This window comes from Carassius gibelio, chromosome A14 (genome assembly GCF_023724105.1).
Source record: "Carassius gibelio isolate Cgi1373 ecotype wild population from Czech Republic chromosome A14, carGib1.2-hapl.c, whole genome shotgun sequence".
In the NCBI taxonomy this organism is placed as follows: Eukaryota; Metazoa; Chordata; class Actinopteri; order Cypriniformes; family Cyprinidae; genus Carassius; species Carassius gibelio.
In genome coordinates this window covers 448,189-471,629 of record NC_068384.1, presented here as the reverse complement: position 1 = coordinate 471,629, position 23,441 = coordinate 448,189, and the positions used below count along the sequence as shown (strand labels likewise).

Below are 23,441 nucleotides of genomic sequence, written 5' to 3'. Positions count from 1 at the left end.
CAGATTTGAAATATGCACGAAATGAGCCGCTTATGGCAAATAAAATTTATTTAGCGACGAATCGATTACTAAATTAGTTGACAACTATTTTAATAATCGATTTTAATCGATTAAATCGATTCGTTGTTTCAGCTCTAATTAATTGTATAAATAAATTTTGTTTTGGTATTTTAGTGTTTATTTAATGTTTAAAAAATGACAATCACACAGATCAGGGTTTTAAATTTTATTTAGACATGTCCAACAGTTTGGTTTCAAAACTTGGCTGCAGATTATAAAAATTTCAAACTCGATATAAAATTATTATAAAAATAATGCTAATGTGGAAAAAAACAAAGCAGAACTCACATGCTCTTTTCTGTGCTCTTAAACCCAAAGCTCACGCACACCGAGCTAACTATATGACAGCTCAAAAGTACCAGATTTAGTTATTTTTCACCATTTATTACACTTAAACTATTCAAATACACACAACATTGTCAAAATGCCAGTTTAATGTCAGTCAGTTATGTCTTAAGTGAATGCAAATGGTCTAACACTATATTGGATCCTTGCATTCAGTCTTAAAGTGACAGCAGCCTACTGTATATACCTGCTACTGTCTGTTTAAATCAAACAACAAAAGACAAATAGAAAATCACTCACAGGATACTGTGAGTATTGTGTTTAAATGGACAAATTCTGACAAATATTAGGTCAAAATGCCCGTCTTGGTAAGTCTCCTACAGCAGACATAGCCGGCTGAACATAGGCCTACTGGATCAGTGCATTCTCTTGAAGTGACAGTCTTTATATTAATCAAACAGCAACAACAAAGAAATCACTCACTGCTCTTAATTAAAAAGCTTTTGTAACTTTAATAAGAATAATCTTTAATATATATATATATATATAGATATATATATATATAGTCCAATATGCAATGCTCTTTTACATTTGATTGCTTTATTCAATTTCTGTGCCCCAAAAAACTAATGCTAGACCTACCTAAAAAAAAAAATCTACTTTATTTTTTGTATTTTACTCTATTGTATTTATTTTTGTTGTTGCTTGTAGTTGGATAGAATATTCTTATATATATATATATATATATATAAATAAATAAATATATAATTTTAAAATGATGTTTTGACAATGAAAATGTTTTTTAACCTTGGATGGATTTAAACCTGTTGTTTAAAGGACTTATAAACAGTGATAGGAAGCTTAGAATTTTCATCTTACTGGCTCTTTAAATTGTTATATATATAGGTTAAAAAACATTTTCATTGTCAAAACATCATTTTAAAATTACCTAAATTCTCAGAGATCCACAAACGGTTCACGCGAAGCTGTTCAAAAGATTCAGTTTCCTTAAACCCCACCTTTCGATAGCATACTGTGTTCTGATTGGGTGAATTATGTCTTATTCCTCTCATCGCGAAGCAAACAGTAAAATAAAAAACTTGAACAGTCTCGCTGCTTTTTCTTCTGTGTGGGTGTATTCAAGCCGCGCGCTTCAGTTTGAATCTGAATAGTGCGTTCGGTGCTGGGGCGTGGTCACATTACATATAATGAAGGGAGACGTGAAAAACGGACATCGCGTTGTTTTCATATGGATTACTTTATAACAGAATATTTTCAGAAGTAGACATGTCAAGCTTTCTATAGATATCTCTTTCATGTATCTTCGATGAGTATTCACGGAGTTACACTTAATTTTAATGACGTGTTTGTAAATGACGATCAGCGCAGACAAAGGCTGCAGACAGCACACATACTGATACAACGCTCGGGAGAAAACAAACACATAACTATATAATCATACTTACAGGTTGTGATTCAGAGATGCTCGTTGGTCCAAATAAAGTTGGTAATGAACCCTCTTTTATGGCCTAACACTTTGAAAATCCCGCCTTGAACTCGCCGAGATTAGAAAAGCAGTCATCAGTGAAATGTTGTGAACACAACAAAAGGGATTTGTTGTACTGCTCTGGTATTGTGGTAAAAATTAATTTTAGCCATTGATTCTTCTGATCTTCATTCTTTGGCAGTGAAAATAAAACAAACTTGCCTTTACAATTAAAAACACACTGTCTCCTCGACATGATGCTATCACACCAACCAGAGCGTCTGTGTGTGGGGGGTGGGGCAGGTCAGAGCTTCGTTTCTGCCAAGACGGTAGGCGGAGTTTATTATGCAAAGTGTTCTAGTGACATAGAGATGGGCAAAAGATTTGAAATCTATGACGACTCGTTTGAGCGATTCAGAGTCGACTCCTTACTTTAGAAGCCAATAACTTTATAAATTGTGTACTTTTTGGTTTAATTACTTTGCACATTGTTTACACTGATGGACAGCTACATCATACACTGTAATACAGGTAATTTTTGATTTCCCATCTGTGTGGCTCTTTAAAGTTTAGTTTTCCCAAAAACATAGCACATACCAAACTGTACTGAAACAGTGACTCTTAAACCGTGATATAAACCAAACCATGAAAAAGTTGAACCGTGCCACCCCTAATAATTATATAAACTGTAAAAAAAAAAAGTAGAATAATAATAAATAAATAAATAATAAATAAATAAATAATAAAGGAAACATTTAGGAGAGATACCGTATTTTTCTGACTATAAGTCGCACCTAAGTATAAGTCGCATCAGTCCAAAAATAATTCATGACGAGGAAAAAAAAACAGATATTAGTCCCACTGGACTATAAGTTAACATAACACATTAACAGTTAGCTACACAATAGCATAAAGAACATACCCGGGAGGCTGAATAGGCTAAAATTAACACAACAAGCCAGCGAGTCCAACAGTTACCGGTAACGTTAAGCAAGTTCACCAAGCTCCCGCAATCGTATTCCACTTCAATGAATCCCTGAATTTTCAGTGTAGACTACAGGAGCACTGAGCAGCATAGAGCGCCCTCTCGAGGCTGTAGACGGTAATGTTTTCTCTTGGTTCATTTCTCTTAGTTCATGTCAAGTTAATTTTGATAAATAAATCGCACCTGACTATAAGTCGCAGGCCAGCCAAACTATGAAAAAAAGTGTGACTTACTGTCCGGAAAATACAGTAATTGTAATTTCGTATATAAAAAATTTCCAAATTGTGGAATTTGAACACGAGGTACCTTAACATGTTTGATGATTTTGTCTTGCAATAACTGGAATTATGACATTGGTGCATGACTGTTGGATACAACAAGAGTCAACACCTCTGATGTGAGAGAGAACAAAATCCCCATTTAAAGAGAAGTGTGTTTAAACTGTATCCAATTTGGGTAAAATGCCAAAACTATCCATCTGTCAGAGAACCTTGTGAGAAATCCTTCAGCATCATATGGTAACGAGAGCTTCAGAACATGGTGCCCAGGAAACAGAACCAAATAAAATCCAATACAGTATTTGCATTTTTATCTTTATCATTTTCTCCTTTCCTTTAGTTTCTGCATAACTTCCTTTATAGTCATCTGCATAACATTTTATACAATTTGCGATTCACCCTTTAGACTAATTCATGATCTAGATAGGGCAAAAGTGCTGGAATGTGCACTGCACACAAATTTAAAAGTAATCTTAATAAGATGTCTTTTTGAATAATTTATATTTTCCATGTCATGTGTCACCTAAAGCAGTGAGAAATCCTTATTAAAGTATCTTTTTAGTCTAGCTGTACTTAATACACAACCATATTTTTTTTTTTTTTTTACTCAGTGACTAAGCATGTTCACTCTTCCAAAAGCTCCGGGCTCTACATGAAGCTACCATCTTACCTAGTAAGAGCTGGTAAAATCAGGTTTCGTTTTATCTTTCATAAAAGAGAAATAAACACTGCCTGTCTGTTTTGTTTTCAATTTCATTGCATTTGAATGGACTAAATGCAAAGCCTGCAAATGCACAAATGCAAAACAAGAAAATATTCAAATGCATGTTCTCATGTCCACTCTCTGCTCTCTAAGTAAAATGGGGAGAATCCCTACTGTAGATCATGATGCAAAAGTTAATGCAGTCATCCAAATGGATGCTGTTATGAGGCTTTGCCCTTACTATATTATTCCTACAGCACCTGACCATGTAGCTGCTAAATAAATGTCTGATTTTTATAATAAAGACATGAATATTGATATTAGAAGACACTTTTAATGTAAATGTCTTCTGCCATTTTGAACATAATAATGGACCCAAATTTTCAGAGCCAATAATGATGGTTCAGAGGCTGGTCAAGCGATCTGGCACTAGGTCATGTCTGCAAAATCAAATTGGGATCTTGTCCAATAGCTAGTCAGAGCATTATGGTTTTCACAAATTAAATGCAGAGCCGGAGGACATGTGCTTCCTAGAAACCCCTGTCTCCATTAATTCTAATCAGACAATGTAGGGCATGAGAGTTGATCAGTGTGAATTTAAAACCCAAATTGATCCTGTGTATCTGGGGTACGTCTGCTTTTCATCATCGGGCATTGGGGACACATCAGCATTAATTATTGTGGGTGTATATTAATAAAGTTACATTAAATATACAATCAAGTCAACAACTCAACCATAAAGTAAAATGAAACAATTGCAGAAAAACTAATTTGTTGGAAAACAAATGTAAAGCTGCCATTTGATATTTCTGATATTTTGATATTTGTTGTACCCTTGACATGCACATCCTCAACTTTAAGAATAAAATGATTACCAAATTATTTGTCATCTATACCAGAAGTCGTCAACAGAATGTTTGAATAAATAAATAAAATATACATCAAAATACAACGCAATAATATTTTGATTTAGTTAATAAATACAATTAATATGATTATGACATTCAACAATAATGATTGGAATAATTATTTTAATGATTCTATTCTAAATATTATATGATCTGATATCATCAAATATTACTGCATTATGATTTAATTGAGGTATCATGATCATAATTCATTACTTTATTTCCATTGCAATGTGAAAAGCTTGGCATTTTGGTGAACAATTCATACTGTTATACAATGACTAATATATCTATTCTAAAATGAAAAATAAAATACTATATACTGTACATAATACTGTACACTTTACGTTTAACTCCTGTTTAAAGCATTGGTCACCTTTCCACGGTTCTATACAGACCAAAAGCTCTGAAAACAATTCTAAACTGATTCTTCTCAACCAGAAATAAAACAGTGTCAAACATAAGATGAAATCAAAGTATGACAGAACACATCTGCTGCCTTCAAGACATTTTAGCTTTTTTTTTTTTTTACGTCTGCACAACCACGACAGGCATGAGCAAGCTTAGGAATGCTAGATACCATCAGCAGAAGCAACACAATCCTAGCATCAGACCACCTGCACTGCAACCAGGTATCTCACCCTGTGGGAGTCAGAAAGATATATCTCAGCTTTGGAAACCTGAACAGCTGGAACCTGTTCTTTTCCTGTATTTGAAACACAATGTAATATTTGCATCACCCCAAGAAAATTTTTCAGGTTCATCTACAATGAGTAGTTTTTAACACCTCGATATCACATAATGCACACGTTAAATTCCAGGAAAAGCTTTCAGACAGATGCCGAGTCATTCATCCACAGCAGATCTTCTTGACAGAAAACCCCATTAGACAGATATGTGCCTAATTCTCCTGACAGAAGTGCACATGAGAACTGCTGATGATGACAAGACACTTCACATCTACTGTATTTAAATCTGGCTAAGAGGTATAGTTTACAGCGATAGACATGCTAGATAGAGGAAGAGAAAAGGGAAGATATTCTTCTACATTGGGAAAATATTCAAATCACAATTTCTAAAAATAGAAATTGACGAAAAAGACGGAAACGTTAGACAGTGTGATATATTATATTGTCATAAAGTACTGAATTAGACAAAATATTTTCATTTGTGTTCCTATGTTGATTATAAGTAATTTATAGTTTTTTTGTGTGTTTTTTTTTTTCTCCGTTAGAAGCAAAAGCAAACATTTAATGGCATCCTCTATGAGGAAGTGACAGTTTGAAGAATTCTGGGGTGTTTTGTGGTATACGTTGGGTTTGTTTCCCTCTGAAATATTCCATCTTGTTTGATAAAATTACAGATTAGAGAAATGTGTATGATAATGTAAACATTTCAAAAGTAAACACACTCTAGTAGGCTTTCTCTACTGCTAAATAGTAGGGCTTTAATATTAATTATTGCATGTTTCTGACATTATATTTCCAAAATAAACAAATACTTAAATTAAAACAAGCATGTGGTCCTGCATAACAGCAATTACCTCACTGTCGATGACAGATATTTGCTCTCTTACAGTATAAAGTATTTCACTGCTGTTCATCAGCAGAAATTGTTTGATGCGCAGCTCCATTATCTCCAATGCAGACACACACAAGTGCTGTTCTGTTCATGACCAGCTGTGGTAATAAAACTGAAAGGACAAAAACAAGCAAGTAAATAGCAACGTGTGCCTTCTTCAAGTGTCTTTCCTACAAATTGTGGTGGTACTTGTGTTGATCAAGAAAATGTCCTGTGATTGAGAGCGGAAAGGAGGTGAAATTGAACCCAGGTTCAGCTAAAGCAATAACTAACAGCACTGAGACTTGAGGGCTGCTTCAAAAACAAATAAAATCTACAATGTTATGTCAGACATTTTCAGAAGATCTAAAACCATCAAGCATTTGTGTGAATAAAATAAACCAGGTTAACAGTAAATCTTTACCGGATCGCTACAAACTACGTTCAGACACGACACTAATTTGATTCTGTGCAGCTGGTCTCCTAACATGTGTTCATCTCAAATGAGAATACATTACGGCCTCACATGCAGCCACACAGAGGAAAATCACAGCTATTAAGAAAAACACAGGCAGCCAATTTTATTTCCTCAACCCTTGCTGGCCCTCTCCAACCTCACTTCATATGACAACAACACCACTGCAATCCATGTCCCAACATAACTCCAGTTCACATTTCCTGCCTGGATCAATTAGAAGCATATTACACGTCACATGGTTCCAGTCCGTCCTTTCATCTTTGTTTCTTTTTACAAATGGATTTTTCTGTTCTTTGGGTAGTAGCGAATCAATGGATTGTTTACACGTCACATGAGACTTAACCTCTCAAATTGCAACCTTTGTTATATAAATTAATGTATCTATGTTGATTTTAAATACTATTTTTTACATTTTATTTAGATATTACCATTGCTTTTGTTACTATTTTGTTCTTGCCCCCCTCTCGCGAACTGTCAGAAAAAAGACGGAGAACACCCGTGTTGAGACTACTAGTGAGACTCCAATTATCTTTGATTTGTAAGATTTCCGGTGACTGAAAATGCTTTTCAAAAGAAAACCCACCACTTCAGGTTGATTATGCACCGGGTCGTTCTTGGTTGGTTATCCAGACAGAAAAGTCAGTTGATGTTGCCAAGTGTAAATGCACCATGTTCTGATTGACTGATGATCGACGGGTCATCGCACGTTAATGCCAAGTGTAAATGCGGCCAAATTAGCCCATATGTCAGGGTCATTTACTTGTTCAAGCATCATAAATTGCTATGCACGGGGAAATATTGCTACAAGATATGCATCACTACACACTGGCCACAGTCGGGTTTGAGGCTGCTACAGATTCTCTTTGGCTTGATGCTTCATGTCTGATTGGGGGCTTTGCTGGAATGGCTTTTATTGGACACTAAGTTACCTCTGCATATTGACAGGTGATTTTCTGTCTCACTACCCATTAGCCAAGTGTGGTTTGTTATGTTGCCAGACCCCTAATGACAGCAGCAGCTGGTGAGGAAACAGTGAAAAAGATAAATGGTAAGACACTGCATTCATTTTTGTCTCTCATTTTTTTCTGTTTTTATATGGGGTGGACTAAGAGCAAAATAATCTTTCTGAGCTCGCCTTCTTGTTTAGACTGATGAGTAGAGGTCACTGGGTTAAAAAGCACAGCACCGCGCAGACAAACTCGCAGATATCACACACCGGAAGCATCACGTTCAATTCAAGCACTGTCTAAAACTCTTTATTTAATCAACAAATAGGCAAAAGTTAACCTTAAAGTTGCATAGATGAATCCGAAAGAAAAATGTATATTATAAGTTGCCATATAAAGCATTCAGACTTTATTAGAGCCACAAAAAGACAAACATTTCACTGAAAAATACACAGCACATAATTTTACAGAATAGGGTGAAGACAATATGGAGGGGCAGGATTTCAGTCGGAAGAATCAATGTATCAGATTGTTTTCTCACATCACTCTGCAACCTCGCTGGCTAACAAAAGCTTTATCTAGCTGGATATAAACTAATGCAAATAAATGGTAACAATCGTGCCAATTTGTGTCAGACTTGCATGTGCTTTGGTCACATTGTTTTAACAATTTGAGGTGCTGCTTATGTTCGCACATTCTCAGCCTTGGTACTGCTGGTTTCTGTCTCCACTAAACCCGGATCTAGTCAGCAAATTAATTACTTAGTAATGATATGAAAACATGCATTACAGTTTAATGCATACACACCTTTTAGTTTTCAATGTTTTAAATCCCCATCTGAAGTGTCCCAAAACAAACAACCAGTCACGATAATACCGGTATACATTTTTACATGATAAAAATTGTCTTATCACAATATCAATGATATGAAGTTTTTACTAGGGATGCACCTAATGTTCGTCGGCCCGATAGCAAAAAAAAAAAAAAAAAAAACTCTTTCTGTGTTCTGCCGAATAAGCGAAAACCGAGAAAGATGCAAAAATCATTACAAGCGCCGACAGCGAGAGACCGATGAGAAGAGAAAGGTGTAGTTGTTGCTGGTTATTTTATGATGATGTAAATTGCGAAATGGCATTAAACAAATAAACTGCAGAACTTTATATTTTTTCTAAGAAACGCACAAACTGCATGTGTTCAAATAGTGCTGCGCGAGCTCGCGTCACCAGGGTTCAAAGTCCAAACCAAGAGGGAAATATGCACTTAAACTGTTAATCATCAGTTGCTCAATAACATTTTTATGAATTTTTACAAGGCATGTGACAATGTGATACATGCATCTTCCCGAATTAGTAATGAGAATAATTTAAAAATGTGCTGCTGTCAACAAAAAAGAAGCACAGAGGAACAAAATAAAAGCTCCATCAACATTCATAATTGTTAGTATTGTATTATTACTGTACTGTATTGTCATTTTTTACTAGTTACTGTACTTTGCTAAATCAATGCATCGGTCAGCCTCAACTGATGAGCCACTCGTAAACTGAGGGGCAGGAGGAGAGATAAACGGAGGTCAGTCGAATACATTGAGGTCTTCTGAGGAAATATAATCTTGAAGCAGTCAAACAGGAAGCAGTGAGCTGTTTGTTTTTTTCTGTGTAAGATGGGCTCAATGAGGCTTACAATGACTTCAAAGGCAAATTACGGCACAATCTTATGTTTTGCTTTGTGCTAGAGCTTGATGGCAAGTTATTGGTGGTTGATTTGATTTGACAGAATATCAAGGTTCAGCAACTGCTTTCAAAAACCTGTTCTTGTATGGCTTATAAGTGAAATAAGGACTGGACTGTCCGATCGATATCACAGAATCCTATTTTTCAAACTTAACATCATCATCAGCCCGAAACTTTGACAGATTTGTCTCCCCTATTGTATTGTATACCTGAGTACAACAATAAACATTTTTGTGTATTTGATAATTGTAGATAGATAGATGAATGGATGGGTGGATGGATAGATAGACAAAAACAAGACAAGCTTTAAACCCAACCCCACACTCCTTCCTCTTTAAATGTATGCAGCTGAGAGCAATAACATCCCAAACATTCCTTCCTTTGGGAAAGAAAAAATATTGGTCAGTTGATCAGTAGTACTGAACCACTCAAGAATGATTATGCCATAGTGAAATCACAACTGCAGCCATCATCAGAGAGAGAGAGAGAGAGAGAGAGAGAGAGCATCCTGACCTGGGAAAGAGATTAGAGTTACAGAGGAAGTGGGTGTTACTGCTTTATGTCAGGACTCTGGTCTCTTTTTACACAATATCCTGCTAAGAATCATTACTTTGCTTCAGATGGCAATAAAAGAAGCAGAATAACTTTAACTTACTATAGCTTTAGATTTACTGTGCACACTTACTTTTAAATTATAGAATGTCTTCTTTAGCTATTGTCTTTTTGGGGAGTAGCATTCCTCACTGCAAACTGGGGAATTGATGTGCTTATGTCCTTGAGAACATATTTCACATTAAATATAGAGCCCAGTGTCCCTGTTCCAGCTCCTGACTGGATCAGGATTAATGACCTCCACTCGGTTCACTGGCATAATGACCAGTAGGTCAGACAACTGCCTCGGGTCAATTCAACACACTAGGTTAACTAGAACAGTATGTAAGCTAAGGTTGGTAAAATGAGGAATGGACACATGACAGAAAACTGCCCTGCTGAACTCATCAAAAACAAGCCTTGAAAAAAGAACTCAAAATCTGAATTCAGTAGTGAAGTTTGCAATGGTTGGTATCGACATATTCATCTTCCTTAGTCTTACCACAATGGCACTAAACCACGTCAAAGTGCCCTGCACCTTAATAAGCATTCTAATGTTGCTATAAATATTGATTAATGATTGACTTACAGAGATTCTCTGTCTCAAGGATTTCTAGTGATTTCTGAGCATCCTGTAACATGAACAAGCAGGGTATAAAAGAACAACATGGGATAGAGAGGGAGAGGGAGAGGGAGATACATACATCTGTACACTGGAAAACGACACCAGCCAGCCTAAGAATGATTATAGATACTGCCCTTCCCTTGAGCCATTCAATACATACAGAAGGATCTAGCAAAAACGAAATGATTCAGCAAAATTTTGAATAACAAGTGTGGCTAATTGAGATGAATTTCCCTAAATCTGTCAGCTAAAAAAAGGAACGGGAGAATGATAAAGACAACCACAGACAGCAGCCATGGCACTGCAAAGAGCAACTTTTGGGCTTAAAGAGCATGCATGGTTCTGGGATTAAACAAGTTTGCTATAAGCAATTGAGAAACACAGGCTGGTATAAAGCGGGGCCACCTTACATATGCTCTGAGACACAAGAGCTGCTAATTTAGTGCAGAGGAGAGCAAGGGATGGTAATTCTGTTATTGCAAACAAAGCAAGCCACACTCGTGTCCCTTATCCCCTACGTCACTGACTTTTCAGAAAAGAGCACACAGTGGTGTAGGGCCTCTTCAGGGGGATGTACAGTTCTGTTTACTGAGTCACTGCAATAGAATCAGTCAATGCAGGGTACCTGACTATCTACAAGGTCTCACATAAAAGCAACTGTCATTATCCACTGTAAGAAAAATTTAGAAATTCCAGGCTTTTTCTAAATGGCAGATATGGCAGTCATGTGAAGATACCATTGGTTTAATGTAAAGAAGTAATAATACTTCTTTACAGTACTTTTGGGAGTATCTGTACTTTACTTAAAATTTTTATATTTCAGCCAACATTTACTCCACTACATTTCCTTATTAAAATATATACTTTTACTACAATACATTTCCCCGAAGCATATGTTACTTACTACAAAATAGTCAGAAGTCAGAAGAACACAGGTTACAGGAAAGCAGGTTTGACGAATCAGTGGTCTGGCATTTGCAAGTTAGACTCATGCTCATATGCAAACAAGTGTGCACACAACGCGGTTAATTTTCAGTCGAGTCAGGGGTGTGCGATACGGGATTGTCTGCGATAATATGTTAAGTGTTGTTGTAATGATGTGCGATTGGAAATTATCAAGTATATATCACCAAATCACACACAGAGTGCACGCACATTAATTTATTTAAAACTATATAATAAATCTATTAAAACTCTTAATTCCAGGCATTCAAAATTGTAGATTTAATAAAATATTTGTAAAATATTTCTGCAGATATCAGCATGCCATGAAAAGTTCAGTAAAACATTAAGTGATTTACATTTTAGACATAATATTTCTTGATTTGCTCAATTTTGAAAAACTTAAAATAGTTTCCAGAAGTGCAGATTCCAGAAATGTTTTCTTAATGAAAAACACTATACCGGATGAAGTGCTTCTTATTCTTACCCAAAAATACAATCGTGATACTTAAGCTGTGGATGAACATATATATATATATATATATATATGCTTCTTTTTTTTACTTTTACTTTCAATATTTAAGTATGTTTAAGATGTAAAAAAATACGTATCATACTTAAATACAATAAATATCACATACTATAAGACTTTTACTCACATAATATTCTAAACGGTGACTTCAACTTCTACCAAAGTCATTTTCTGGTAAGATATCTGTACTTTTACTTGAGTATGGCTTTCAGGTGCTTTATACTCCATTGGAAAATACTAAATATTACAGAAAGTTTCTGATCTAAAAATCCACACTTCCCTAAAATGACTTTCAAAATTGTTCTTTCGTAAAGCATGGTGGATTTTAACACATTTGTGATTGTGACAGAAAAACAAACAAACCTTAAAATGAATTAGGTTTACTATATAGATAAAAATACAGTATCAATATCCATAAAATATTGGGCAAAGTCCCATGCAAGGTTTCAATAGTCATAAGCTGGTAATTTAGTAGGCTAATATGGAATATTAACATATTCAAAATAATAATAATATTTTTTTTTATTATTAGGCCAGTTCACCCAGACCAGGACACCAGCGAGAACCTTCAAACCATCTTAAGATGATTTCAAGATGCCTTTTTCCTCAACAGGGTTAGGGTTAGATAGGGTTAAGATAATTATTGATCAATGAAAAATATCTGTTCTGGTGAAATATTTTTGCACACCTATTCAAAATATGAATGCATATTCAAACTCACCCCCATTAACAGTAGCAGGTGCGATCACGACCCCCTTCGCCTCTATTTTGGGGGAATTCTGCCCGTACCGCCCGTCATTCTTCGTCACCATCTGTTGAGGATTGCCTTTATGGTCCAAAACGGTGGCGTTGACCGTGGCGCTATAATAATCCTCCTTGTTCACCACAGTTTTGTCGGCACTGATAGACAGCGTACACCTGGGCGAGACGATGGCGAGGAGGAAGGCGAGAAGGCAGCTGCTGCATGACGCCGTCGCGGCCAATCTCTTCAGCATCTTCGGCAATGTCTTCACCGATCAACGCAACCCGACTCTGCGAATCTTTTAACGGTCAGAGCTCTGTCTCAAGAGCCCTCATGTAAACATACTGTCCTCCTCTCAAGCCACAACGTTCATATGAAGAGCCATGCGTCGCTTCCCCTAAAAAAGACAGAAAGAAAAGGTAGTTAGATTTGTCGACGTACTGACTTTGCGGTGACAACAGAACGCGTGTATTTCACCAGAGAGGCTTACGTCCGTATAATGGACAACGTTTTGTTTTATTAAAGGCGGTTAGACTTGTCTACAGGTCCTTTGACTAGTGCAATGGCTTTTAACGACTGTTAAAAGGCAACAAATGTATCTCTTCTGCTTGTCAGGACCGCTTTGTTCGTGCAACCAGCCCTGACAACCAGCTGCTATGCAACACAAACACCTTTCCTCGCGAGCTGAGATTTTGATTAACCTAAAAAAAAGGTTATGACGAGATATCATACCTGCTCAGTCGCTTCCACTTGTATTATTTACAGTCCAACTCTCCCTTTGTTGTGATGTTTCACAGCGCCGTGGCTCGTTCAGCCATAGGCAGACCGATGAGTTCTGCTCGCCCTCTTTCCTTCTCAATACTGAGCCGTGCGCGTGTGCGCATGCGCGAAGCAGCGCGTCCCTCGCACGGTGAGATCAGATCAGTGGGAGGGAAGGTTGGGACCATCATCTCAAAATGCGTATGCTGGGCCTTAATCACTCATTTAATACCAGTGATGGCATTTGTGGCCGTTTCGTTTAAATTTGAAAATAAGCATGTATAGCACCATAATGCCATAACAGAGATGAAACGTCCAAATTTGGGAGCCTTCAAAAAATTAGGCTACTCTTAATGTATTGCTCTGTAAAGATTTATCTGTCTCTTGTATTGAAACTGAGATCTCAATTCACTAAAACATGCCAGTGTTTAAACAACCCAGATCACAATTTTGAATAAGTTATGGTAACACTTTCCAATAAGGCCTTTAACCTTAGTTAATACATTAGAGCACATACTAAAATTAACTCTGACAAAGATTATAAATACTAAGAGGTAGTCGATGGAAATGCAGTTGTTTATTTTTTATTCATGTTCAAAGTGCATTTGAACTTTCATTTAAAAAAAATGTATTAGTAAATGCATAAATTAACTCAGTGAACAACACTTCAAAAACAATTAATCTTAGATAATGTTACTTTTTGTGTGATGACAAATCACTTTTTTCTTCCTCATTTGTAAGACACTCTGGATAAAAGTGTCTGCTAAATGAATGAATTTAGCCTAAATGTTAACTAATGTAGTTAAGTAATGTTAAATGGATGATTACCGGAAAGTGTTACTCTGATTCACATTCCATTTTAAACTCGTTAACAAGTTAATTGTTTGCAGACATGCATGATGTTTCATTTGGTTATCTAAGTAAATGCACACATGGGAACAATTTATGAGTATATGGGATAAGTTATATTTATGGTGCCTGCAGAACATTTGCCACAGCTGGCTGCATCTGCACAATAGCCAGATGTACGAAGGTGCATTGACAATAGATCCAACTAAAAGTCTCTCAGTAGTCTTTTTTCTTTTCTTTTCAGTTCTTTTCTTGTCTTTTCTTTTCTTTTCTTTTCTTTTATTTTCTTTTATTTTCTTTCATTTCTTTTATTTTCTTTTATTTTCTGTGTACAGTAGCAAACAAGTCCTTACCGAATCGTCACAAATATCAGCAGGAGATACAAGAATCCAATATTATATAATTTACCTCTTTATTGTACACAATTTCACCTTTAAACAATTACATTTAACTGTTACATTTACTGTAATTTCTAACTCATTATATGCAAAGTGTAGCCTAATAATAGCAGAGATCCGTTATATAAACGAACCATATAAACAACTCATCAGATCTTTGGCTCTCTCTAGTGGAGGCCATATAGTCCTACATTACAGTAAATGATTCTATTACCATATTACACAACGCAGAATACAATGATGTGTTTAATACATTTTTAACACTCATACTTAAAATACATTCAATTTAAACCTCAATTATTAACTTAAAATGTATTTATCATGAACTTGGTGGAAATTATTGTTCAGGTATTTTTACCCCCTTTCCATATTTATTAATACTTATTCATGTTTCTTCAGCTTCAGAGGATACAGCAATTACACTTATCATCCCAGTACATTTTCTAGTGGCCTACACAGTGCTTGGCAACTTTGGTAAATACGAACAAATACGGATGTGAAAATAAATATGCAATGTTCATTTTTGTTTTTAGATCTTTCATTAAAAAAAAAAAAAAAAAAAAAAAAAAAAAATCTAACCTGAAAATGTTTTTTTTTTTTTTTTTTTTTTTTTTTTTTTGGCAAACCAGGGTGACTAGGAGCATGATATTGTCCAGCCATGACTTCCTGTTCCACAGGATTATAACTGGAAAAAGGAAAACAAAGGCTAAATTCACTCATTCATCTACAATGAGTAAAATCCAAGGAATATACTGTATTTCAGATGTGCAGAACACACTTGTTAAGCTTTGAGAAAGTGGCTGTAAGAAAAGAGCTAGAGCATTGAAAGTCCACATTTCCAACATCAGGGCAATAATTAAGAGATTCCAATCAACTAAAGAGGTTACAAATCTGCCAGGAAGGGGACGTGTGTCTATATCATACTAATGCACAGTTAGGAGTAGAGTTTTTGTGGCCAAAGACTTTCCAAGGATCACAACTGGAGAATTCTCATTATAGATGAGAAACTTAATTTTGAAAGTAATGTGGAGTACATTCATAAAAAAGCACGACAACGCCTGGGTCTTCTCAGGAAACTGAGAAGCTTCAATATTAGTCAGACCCTAACTATGTTATATAGATCAATGATTGAGAGTATTCTCATATATAATATTGTTTCATGGTACGGCAATCTAAAATTAAAACAAAAGAACATACTCTCACAAATAATTAATCAAGCAAATAAGATTACTGGACAAAAACAACAGCCACTTCAGAGCTTGTTTGATCATTTTATGGGTTAAATGGCAATTGCGATTTTTAAAGATAACACACACCCTCTTCACTTTGTTTTGAATTGCTCCCATCTGGACATAGACTAAAAATTCCCTTGGCTAGGAAAAATGTCTATAAAAGATCATTTCTTCCATTGGCAGTGATTATCTTGAATCGTACAGTATTTTAATTGAAAATTAAAATGTTTCCTTCTTGCAGTGTTTAACTATTTTTTGTATTTGTGCTGTTGATGTGTGATGTGTTTTTTAAGCAGTGAATGTATGTTACAGTGTCAAAGAAAAATGTCCTCTCTGTGAAAACAGACTGGACAATAAAGTTCAATCAATCAATAAAGTTCAATCAATCAACTGGAGAATTGCAGAGATTAGAGTCTTGGGGTGAGAAAGCCTAATATATATAAACCCACCAGAGTGGATAAAAAGTTCCCCCATGCCCAAGGTTAAATATACTGCTGGATCTTATATGTATGGACGTCCTGGACATCTGAAAAAAAATCTGAAACCTGACTGCCTCTGTTAGAAATCTTATAATGGGCCATGGCTGAATCTTCCATCAGGACAATGAACCAAAACAAACATAAAAATCAACACAAACTTGTGTCACTGAACACGAGATTAAGTTTGACCTGAAGATGAGTAGGGTGAACTGAAGAGAAAAAGCATTAACATGGAGCTGGTCTCTTGTCAGGTGTCATCAGGCGTTATAGGAGAAAACTCAGAGCTGTTGTCTTTTGAAAAGGACGTTGGAATAATAGGGTGCCAATAATTATGGCAAATGTGAACTAGATAAAGACATTCATTTCATAATGAGATTTTCTCCCCACTTTCCATTGTTTTACATAAAGAGATTCGAATTTTTAATGAAAGATCAAAAGGATAAACAATGCAGATTTATTTTTACAGCCACCTTTGCTTTTGCAAATGAACCAATGGTGCCAATACCAAGGGCATTGTACTGTATATTAAAAAAATAAATAAATAAAATAAAAACTTGACAATAACGCAGGGCAGATGGAATGCAAAACTGGGATAGTAACCAGGAGCTGATGCATGCACAGTCATGAAACTTCACATGGCATGCACAGACATGAAAGAGTGGAAAACTGCAACTAAAAGTTGACTCACAGAAACTCTCAGACAGAGGAGCCTTTAAAGTACAACACATGAAATTGGCTTGTATATTGCAGACAAAAAGATGGAGTTCCTGTCAGAATTCACAGCACTAGTTCAATTATTTTCCTGTTGCGTTACTCCAAGTTAGACTTTGACTAGTATCCCTTGCAAAGATCTCGTCACCTCGATGACAAATCGGTTTAAGACCACGGGAACCAGACAAGTCCTTTGCACCTGTGCTGCTGCCTGGAATTAAGCCATGCTGGTTTCATCTGGCCAGAGGAGAGCTGGCCCACTGACTGAGTCTGGTTTCTCTCTATTTTCTCAATTTCTGCCCCGATTGAATTTTGGCCTCTTTCCACTGTTGCCTTTTGCTTGCTTAGTTGGGGATGCAAGACTGATTGCACAGACACTATTGGAAGATAACAGAACTGGATAGCTGGAAGAATTACTCTGTTATTGTCTTCTTGCATCACTGACAAACTATTGTCCTGTTTGACACTGTAAAGTTGCTTTGACACAACCCGTATTGTATAAAGCACTATACAAGTAAAGGTGACTTGACTTGACTAGTAGCCTATTTTTCCTCTTTCATTTCCTCCCTCTCCTTTCTCTTCCTCTTTGGTATCGGCCACAGGTGCAGTTATGAGACATTTCAGAATGTTATTAGGCTGTGTTACAGTCAACTAAATACCTTAAACATAAATACAGGCACAACTTATATAAGTTATAGGCCTTTATCTATTAAATCACCTCTCATAAACACAATTAAACATCTTCAGCGTCTCTCCCTGTAAAAGATTTGGCTTTTTGATTCCAACACTGACAATATACAAAAAAAAAAAATAATAATCGCCAATTATTTTATCATAATATTTTTATTATGATTATTATAATTTCAAGCAATCTGAGTTACAAAACCCATATGAAGTAGCCTAAAGCAGGAGAGACGTGTAAAAAGTGAGACAGCGACTTAAATCTGTTTCCACAGACACAGAGAGAGGAACAGTCAAGAGAGACTCATTGGCTGATAAGATCACGAGGGGGCGGGATGAGAAACCACCGAAGATAAGAAAACTATCAAAACAACGTTCTGCTTAATATACCAAGAGACAAACGCTAGCGGAATAATAGAGGATAGGCTAAACAGCAAAGAACCTGAAAAACCTTTGAATAGCACACCGCTAGAAAATAATCTAGACAGGGGAAGAGATTTCACCTTAAAAAAAATCGTTAAAGCTTGTATTTAAAGAGACTGAAGTTTCAGTACCATGACGTTTTTCTTATTTACGCCAGTGCATTTTCTCTGTCTCCTCATTTTTCTTCCCGTCTCATCAACTTCAGAGGTGAACAGCTCAAATAACACGACAATCCTTAAAAGTAAGTAGCTATTGATTCTCATAATATTAATAACTTTAAGGTTAATACCAGTATCCAGTGTATAGTTTTCATATGAAAAGGTCATCATTTTGTCAACAACATAGGCTAACTGAAAAAAAAAAAAAAACGTAAAATAATAGGCTACGCACAATAAGCACTATTAGAATCAGAATCAGAGAGAATAAAATATAAATTATTGCTTAAACTATAAATCTCCCTTGATTTTCACACAAGGTAGTTCGGATATAATGTAGGTAAAAAAAAAAAAAAAAAGCTAAAGAATGTGTGGGCGGAACTGAGCTGTAACATGCACAGACATGATATTCTAACACATCTGGCATTCATTTTATTAGGAATTCAATCCCTATTTCCTAACTGGCTGCAGGTCACGTGACTTCTGGCAGGTAATGATTTATGTTCATGTGACTTTGTTCTTTTAAATGGTCGACGTTTTATGGAGTTATATGAATAAACAGCCAGGATCACGACCATTTGAACACTTTATTTGTGATAAACCTCCCTAAAATTCCATTCCGGTGCCCTGCTAGTAGGCTACAAAAGAGTGATCTTTTTAAAGTGATTTTTTTTTTTTTTTTTAATAATAATGAGTGTTTATTGAATGGGTAAATGAACATTATTTAAAAGTAAATTATTTAATAATTTACTCATCCTCATGTCATGGAAGCCATTTCACAACATATTAAAAAAACATGAGATAGAGACATGAGACATATGAGATGGGCTAGTCATAAGTAGCCTACGAGATAAAAAGTCATAATTATGAGCAAATAATCTTAAATTGTGAGATAAAAAGCCATAGAAGAAATCAAAATTATTAGGCTATATAAAAATTATAAATATGACATAAAAATAATTAAGCCATAATTAAGAGACAAAAAGCATAAGTTCTGATAAGACCATTGAAAGGTTGACTGACATTTTGCCCTATGTCAAAATTATATATATTGTATTTTAAACATCTGAATTTTTCCTTAAAGTTAGACTATAACATTTTGTCAGTTTTAACTTTCACTCTAAAAAATGCTGGGTTGTTTCAGCCCAACTTTAGGTCAAATATGGACTAACACAACTTTTGGGATTATTAATTTAATAAAAAATGTAATCCAACAGTTGGGTTTGTCCATATCTGACCCAAAGTTGGGTTTCATCTCATCATTTAGACCAGCGGTCTTCAGCCTCTTGGGCATTTTCTGATTAACACCAGTAAATTTGTAACTAAAGTAACTAAACACAGCTTCACTGTTTGAGAGAGACACTGTAATTCACACATGCAACTTTCATCTCTCTCAAAAACATTGATTTTATCTCCACTTGAAGAGAAATAAAAAGTAGTACTTGAGTATCGAAGCTGTTTTATGAATGAAGGTCGCGGGCAGCAATGATGACAAGTTCTGTGCTTCTGAATGTTTCTTTCTGTACCCAGGGCGATCTACGATCTCTAAATGTGTGTGTGTGTGCAGCACATTTACATGAACTGTGATTTAACGGAATGGTTTAAATGCACAATGTGCTTTGTCACACAAACATAATGAGGTCTAATTTCATTTAAAATAAAGAACCTTTAAAGTTTAAAAACAATTTATGGAAAAATGCTTATAAATATTTAAGATTCTGCACTATACGTATGTATGTAACCAAACATAAACATTTAACAATCTTTATACTATATAAATGCAGCATGCATTCAGAAAGTTGAAGGGGCTGCAGCTGGTTTTTTGATTGCTATCTGGGTGATCCTACATTGTGATTCTATTCTGCCATTCTTAGCAAAAGTAACAAGATATAAATAAGGCTGACAAATCTGTATTTTTTTCCTCTTAGAGGGTCGGATCTTTCCTCTGATTAATAATTCCATTCAAGAGGAGTATAAGGAGCAGATGCAGAGCTACAGCTTTACACTAGTGGTTCCTCTTCTCTGCTTCTTCGCCTTTTTCATTGGACTTCCCACAAACCTGTTGGCCCTCTGGGTGCTGCTCTTGCGAACTAAGAAGCTCCCATCCACCATTTTGCTGATCAACCTCACCATCTGCGATCTTCTGCTACTGCTGGTGCTCCCCTTCCGTATCGTCTACCACTTCCTGGGCAACAACTGGACATTTGGAGACCCATTCTGTCGGGTTGTAACTGGGCTCTTCTATGGAAACATGTACGGCTCAGTGGTTTGTCTGGCACTGATCGCTATGGATCGCTATGTAGCTCTTGTTCACCCTTTTGGTGCAAAGATGCTTAGAAGTAACAAGAATTCTGTCTATATGAGTGTTTTGGTTTGGCTAGTGGTTTTAGCTGCTGTTGTGCCCTTGTTAGCCTCACAACAGTCCTATAAGATAGCCAACCTCCCTATAACAACTTGCCATGATGCACTACCTATAGAACAGCATACAACATACTTCCTGCCATACTTTACTACTCTCTTCTCCCTCTGTTTTCTGCTTCCACTGCTGGTTGTGCTGTTCTGCTATTCTGCAGTGTTACACACCCTTATGGCTGATAGGCAGCGTTTTGCTCATGCAATTAGAGTGACTGTGCTGATATTAATTGTTTTTGTGGTTTGCTTATTGCCTAGTAACATTCTCTTGCTTTTGCATTACTCCAAATCAAACTTTGACCTTTATGTTCCATACCAGATCACTTTGTCTTTCAGCACCTTCAACAGCTGCTTAGATCCTATCATCTTTTATTATGTGTCTAAGGATTTCAGAAAGAAGTTATGGGAGACCCTCAGATGCTCCTGGTCTGATTCAGAATCCTCCTCAGAATCTAGGACAAAGAGGACCTTACTATCAAAGATGAGCACGTCTGACACAAAAGCTTGATCATGAGGTTAGCACAGCAGGCACGCGAATCAGAAGATATCAGGTTACAGTATGTAACTCAAACTCAGGTTATATAACCCATCTGTCAGTCTGCCTATCCGTGTATATACCTTAAAATTAGTTTCATTTGCACAGGGAAAACTGGCATGAGGAGATGTTAATTAATTTCCTCCTTATTTCCTTTAGTCATTTGTGATACAGGAGACAAATAGATATATTTAAAAACATTTAAAGAGGCAAGGCAACATACAACAGTAGTCATGCTTTCAGGCTTTCTTGCATGCATGTTGGCATCTAAAATTTGAATGTGTTGGTTGCTGTTTGGCTCAGCAATCTCTTAGGCTTAAAGTTGACTACTAGATTAATAATGTTGGAAAATTGTCATTTTAACACTGATATAAACAGTCATGCATTTCATGCACGTATCCAACAAAACCCAGACAATTCAGTGTTTGTAAGGGCAGTGCAAACTAGCCTTAAAGATTATATTATATTATATTATATTATATTATATTATATTATATTATATTATATTATATTATATTATATTATATTATATTATATTATATTATAGTGAACAGTCTATTCACTTATATTTATAAAACAAAACTGGAATATAATTAATTTAATTTAACTGAACTAAACACTGATTACATTTATCAAATTCAAACATTGGAAGGTAAAATGTAATGTGCATTTCAGCCATGTAACATACAGTATACTGGACATGTGACAGTATAATTGTGGTTTATATATTAATCATTAATTAGCAAACAGAGGACTAAAATGCCTTTAGTGTGCTTGTTTTTGCAATAGCAGCATGTATGAAAAACAATAGCTTTGTTATGTATCTGAATAAGTAGGAAGTGCTGAACCACATAAAATCCACATCCATGTCTCTTACTATGTCAAGAACTGATGATTGCATTGTGCTTTTTTCTTTTTGTGCTGACAACATACAGAAACACCTTAATATGACTTGATTTGAGAACTAAAAATCACACATTATAAATATTTGATTACACTATTTCATATACCTGTGTATCACATACCAGTTTATGTGTATGCTAATAAAAAACATATATATATATATATATATATATATATATATATATTTTTTTTTTTTTTTTTATTGAATTGAAATGGTATAGATATGATATCATGTATCTTTATGGGTGATCAATACAGGTAACTTGGAATTTACTCTGGAAGTGATTCTGTTATAGTTTCTTGACACTTTCTTGACACTTGACACTTTCTTATGTGGTGAGAAAAAAATAAATATATATGAAAACTTTATTTGCAAAGGATACAAATTGTAATTTTTTTTTGCTTGCCATGAGTAAAGGAACTTGCCAAGAGTCAGTTTTAAAGAAAAGAAGGATGAAGAAAATTTGAAAATGTGTATATTAGCCTGATTGAACTGAAGAAGTGTTATTGACAGATTTCCATAACACATGCAGATTTGCTTAAAAAGAGGATGATTCAGTTTCCACAAAATAAACCACTTTAATTTAACTGCAACGTACCGACCCTTGTCTTATTGAATACGATCCATTTTTACAGAAAAGCCCGTCATTGATTACAAACAGGCTAGAAATGTAAGTTGTTGTATATTTCACGGCCAATTCAACAGTAAGTTTCTTTGTCAGTCTCTGAGACTACTTATACAGATTAAGAACGCAAACTATCAATTTGGAAATTTTGCACAGTGTAACAAAATTATTATTTAAACATTGTAATTATCATTGTTTGTTTGTTTGTTACAATACTGAATACAAAAGTGTGCATTATTATATTCATGAACACACAAAAGAGTATGTACAGTATGTCTGGTTTGTAAGATGCCGTAGATTGACTAGACTAGATCACAAGACCCTTTATTTCATTCTTCCACTTCTGTTTTGTCAAACTGTTTGAACCGATTTTCTCAATTTTTGCGTTGTCCTGTCAGAGTTGAAAATCCCAGCAGAAACAGAAAA

The 23,441-nt window shown here is 35.4% G+C and overlaps 2 protein-coding genes across 3 annotated transcripts in view; one reads left to right on the top strand and one right to left on the bottom strand.

The window, feature by feature from the left end:
• Positions 1-13,748, bottom strand: part of LOC128027157 (E3 ubiquitin-protein ligase RNF130) — a 51,474-nt gene extending 37,726 nt beyond the window's left edge. For both annotated transcript variants that reach the window (XM_052614473.1, XM_052614472.1), the window contains exons 1-2: positions 13,585-13,748; positions 12,832-13,249 (exon numbers count right to left, since the gene is read on the bottom strand). In XM_052614473.1, the coding sequence (XP_052470433.1) occupies positions 12,832-13,105 (274 nt within the window). In that variant the 5' untranslated portion in view covers positions 13,106-13,249; positions 13,585-13,748. The remainder of the gene's footprint in view (positions 1-12,831; positions 13,250-13,584) is intronic.
• Positions 13,749-18,209: 4,461 nt separating this feature from the next.
• On the top strand, positions 18,210-22,983 carry LOC128027159 (proteinase-activated receptor 4). The gene is made up of 2 exons (XM_052614475.1): positions 18,210-18,625; positions 20,468-22,983. The coding sequence occupies exons 1-2, from the start codon at positions 18,517-18,519 to the stop codon at positions 21,457-21,459; spliced, it is 1,101 nt and encodes a 366-aa protein (XP_052470435.1). The 5' UTR covers positions 18,210-18,516; the 3' UTR covers positions 21,460-22,983.
• The last annotated feature ends 458 nt before the right edge of the window (positions 22,984-23,441 follow it).

Coding starts and splice junctions, on each gene's coding strand:
- LOC128027159 (XM_052614475.1), top strand. CDS start 18,517: ATGACGTTTTTCTTATTTACGCCAGTGCATTTTCTCTGTCTCCTCATT. Junction 18,626..20,467: donor TAACACGACAATCCTTAAAA/GTAAGTAGCTAT, acceptor TTTTCCTCTTAG/AGGGTCGGATCTTTCCTCTG.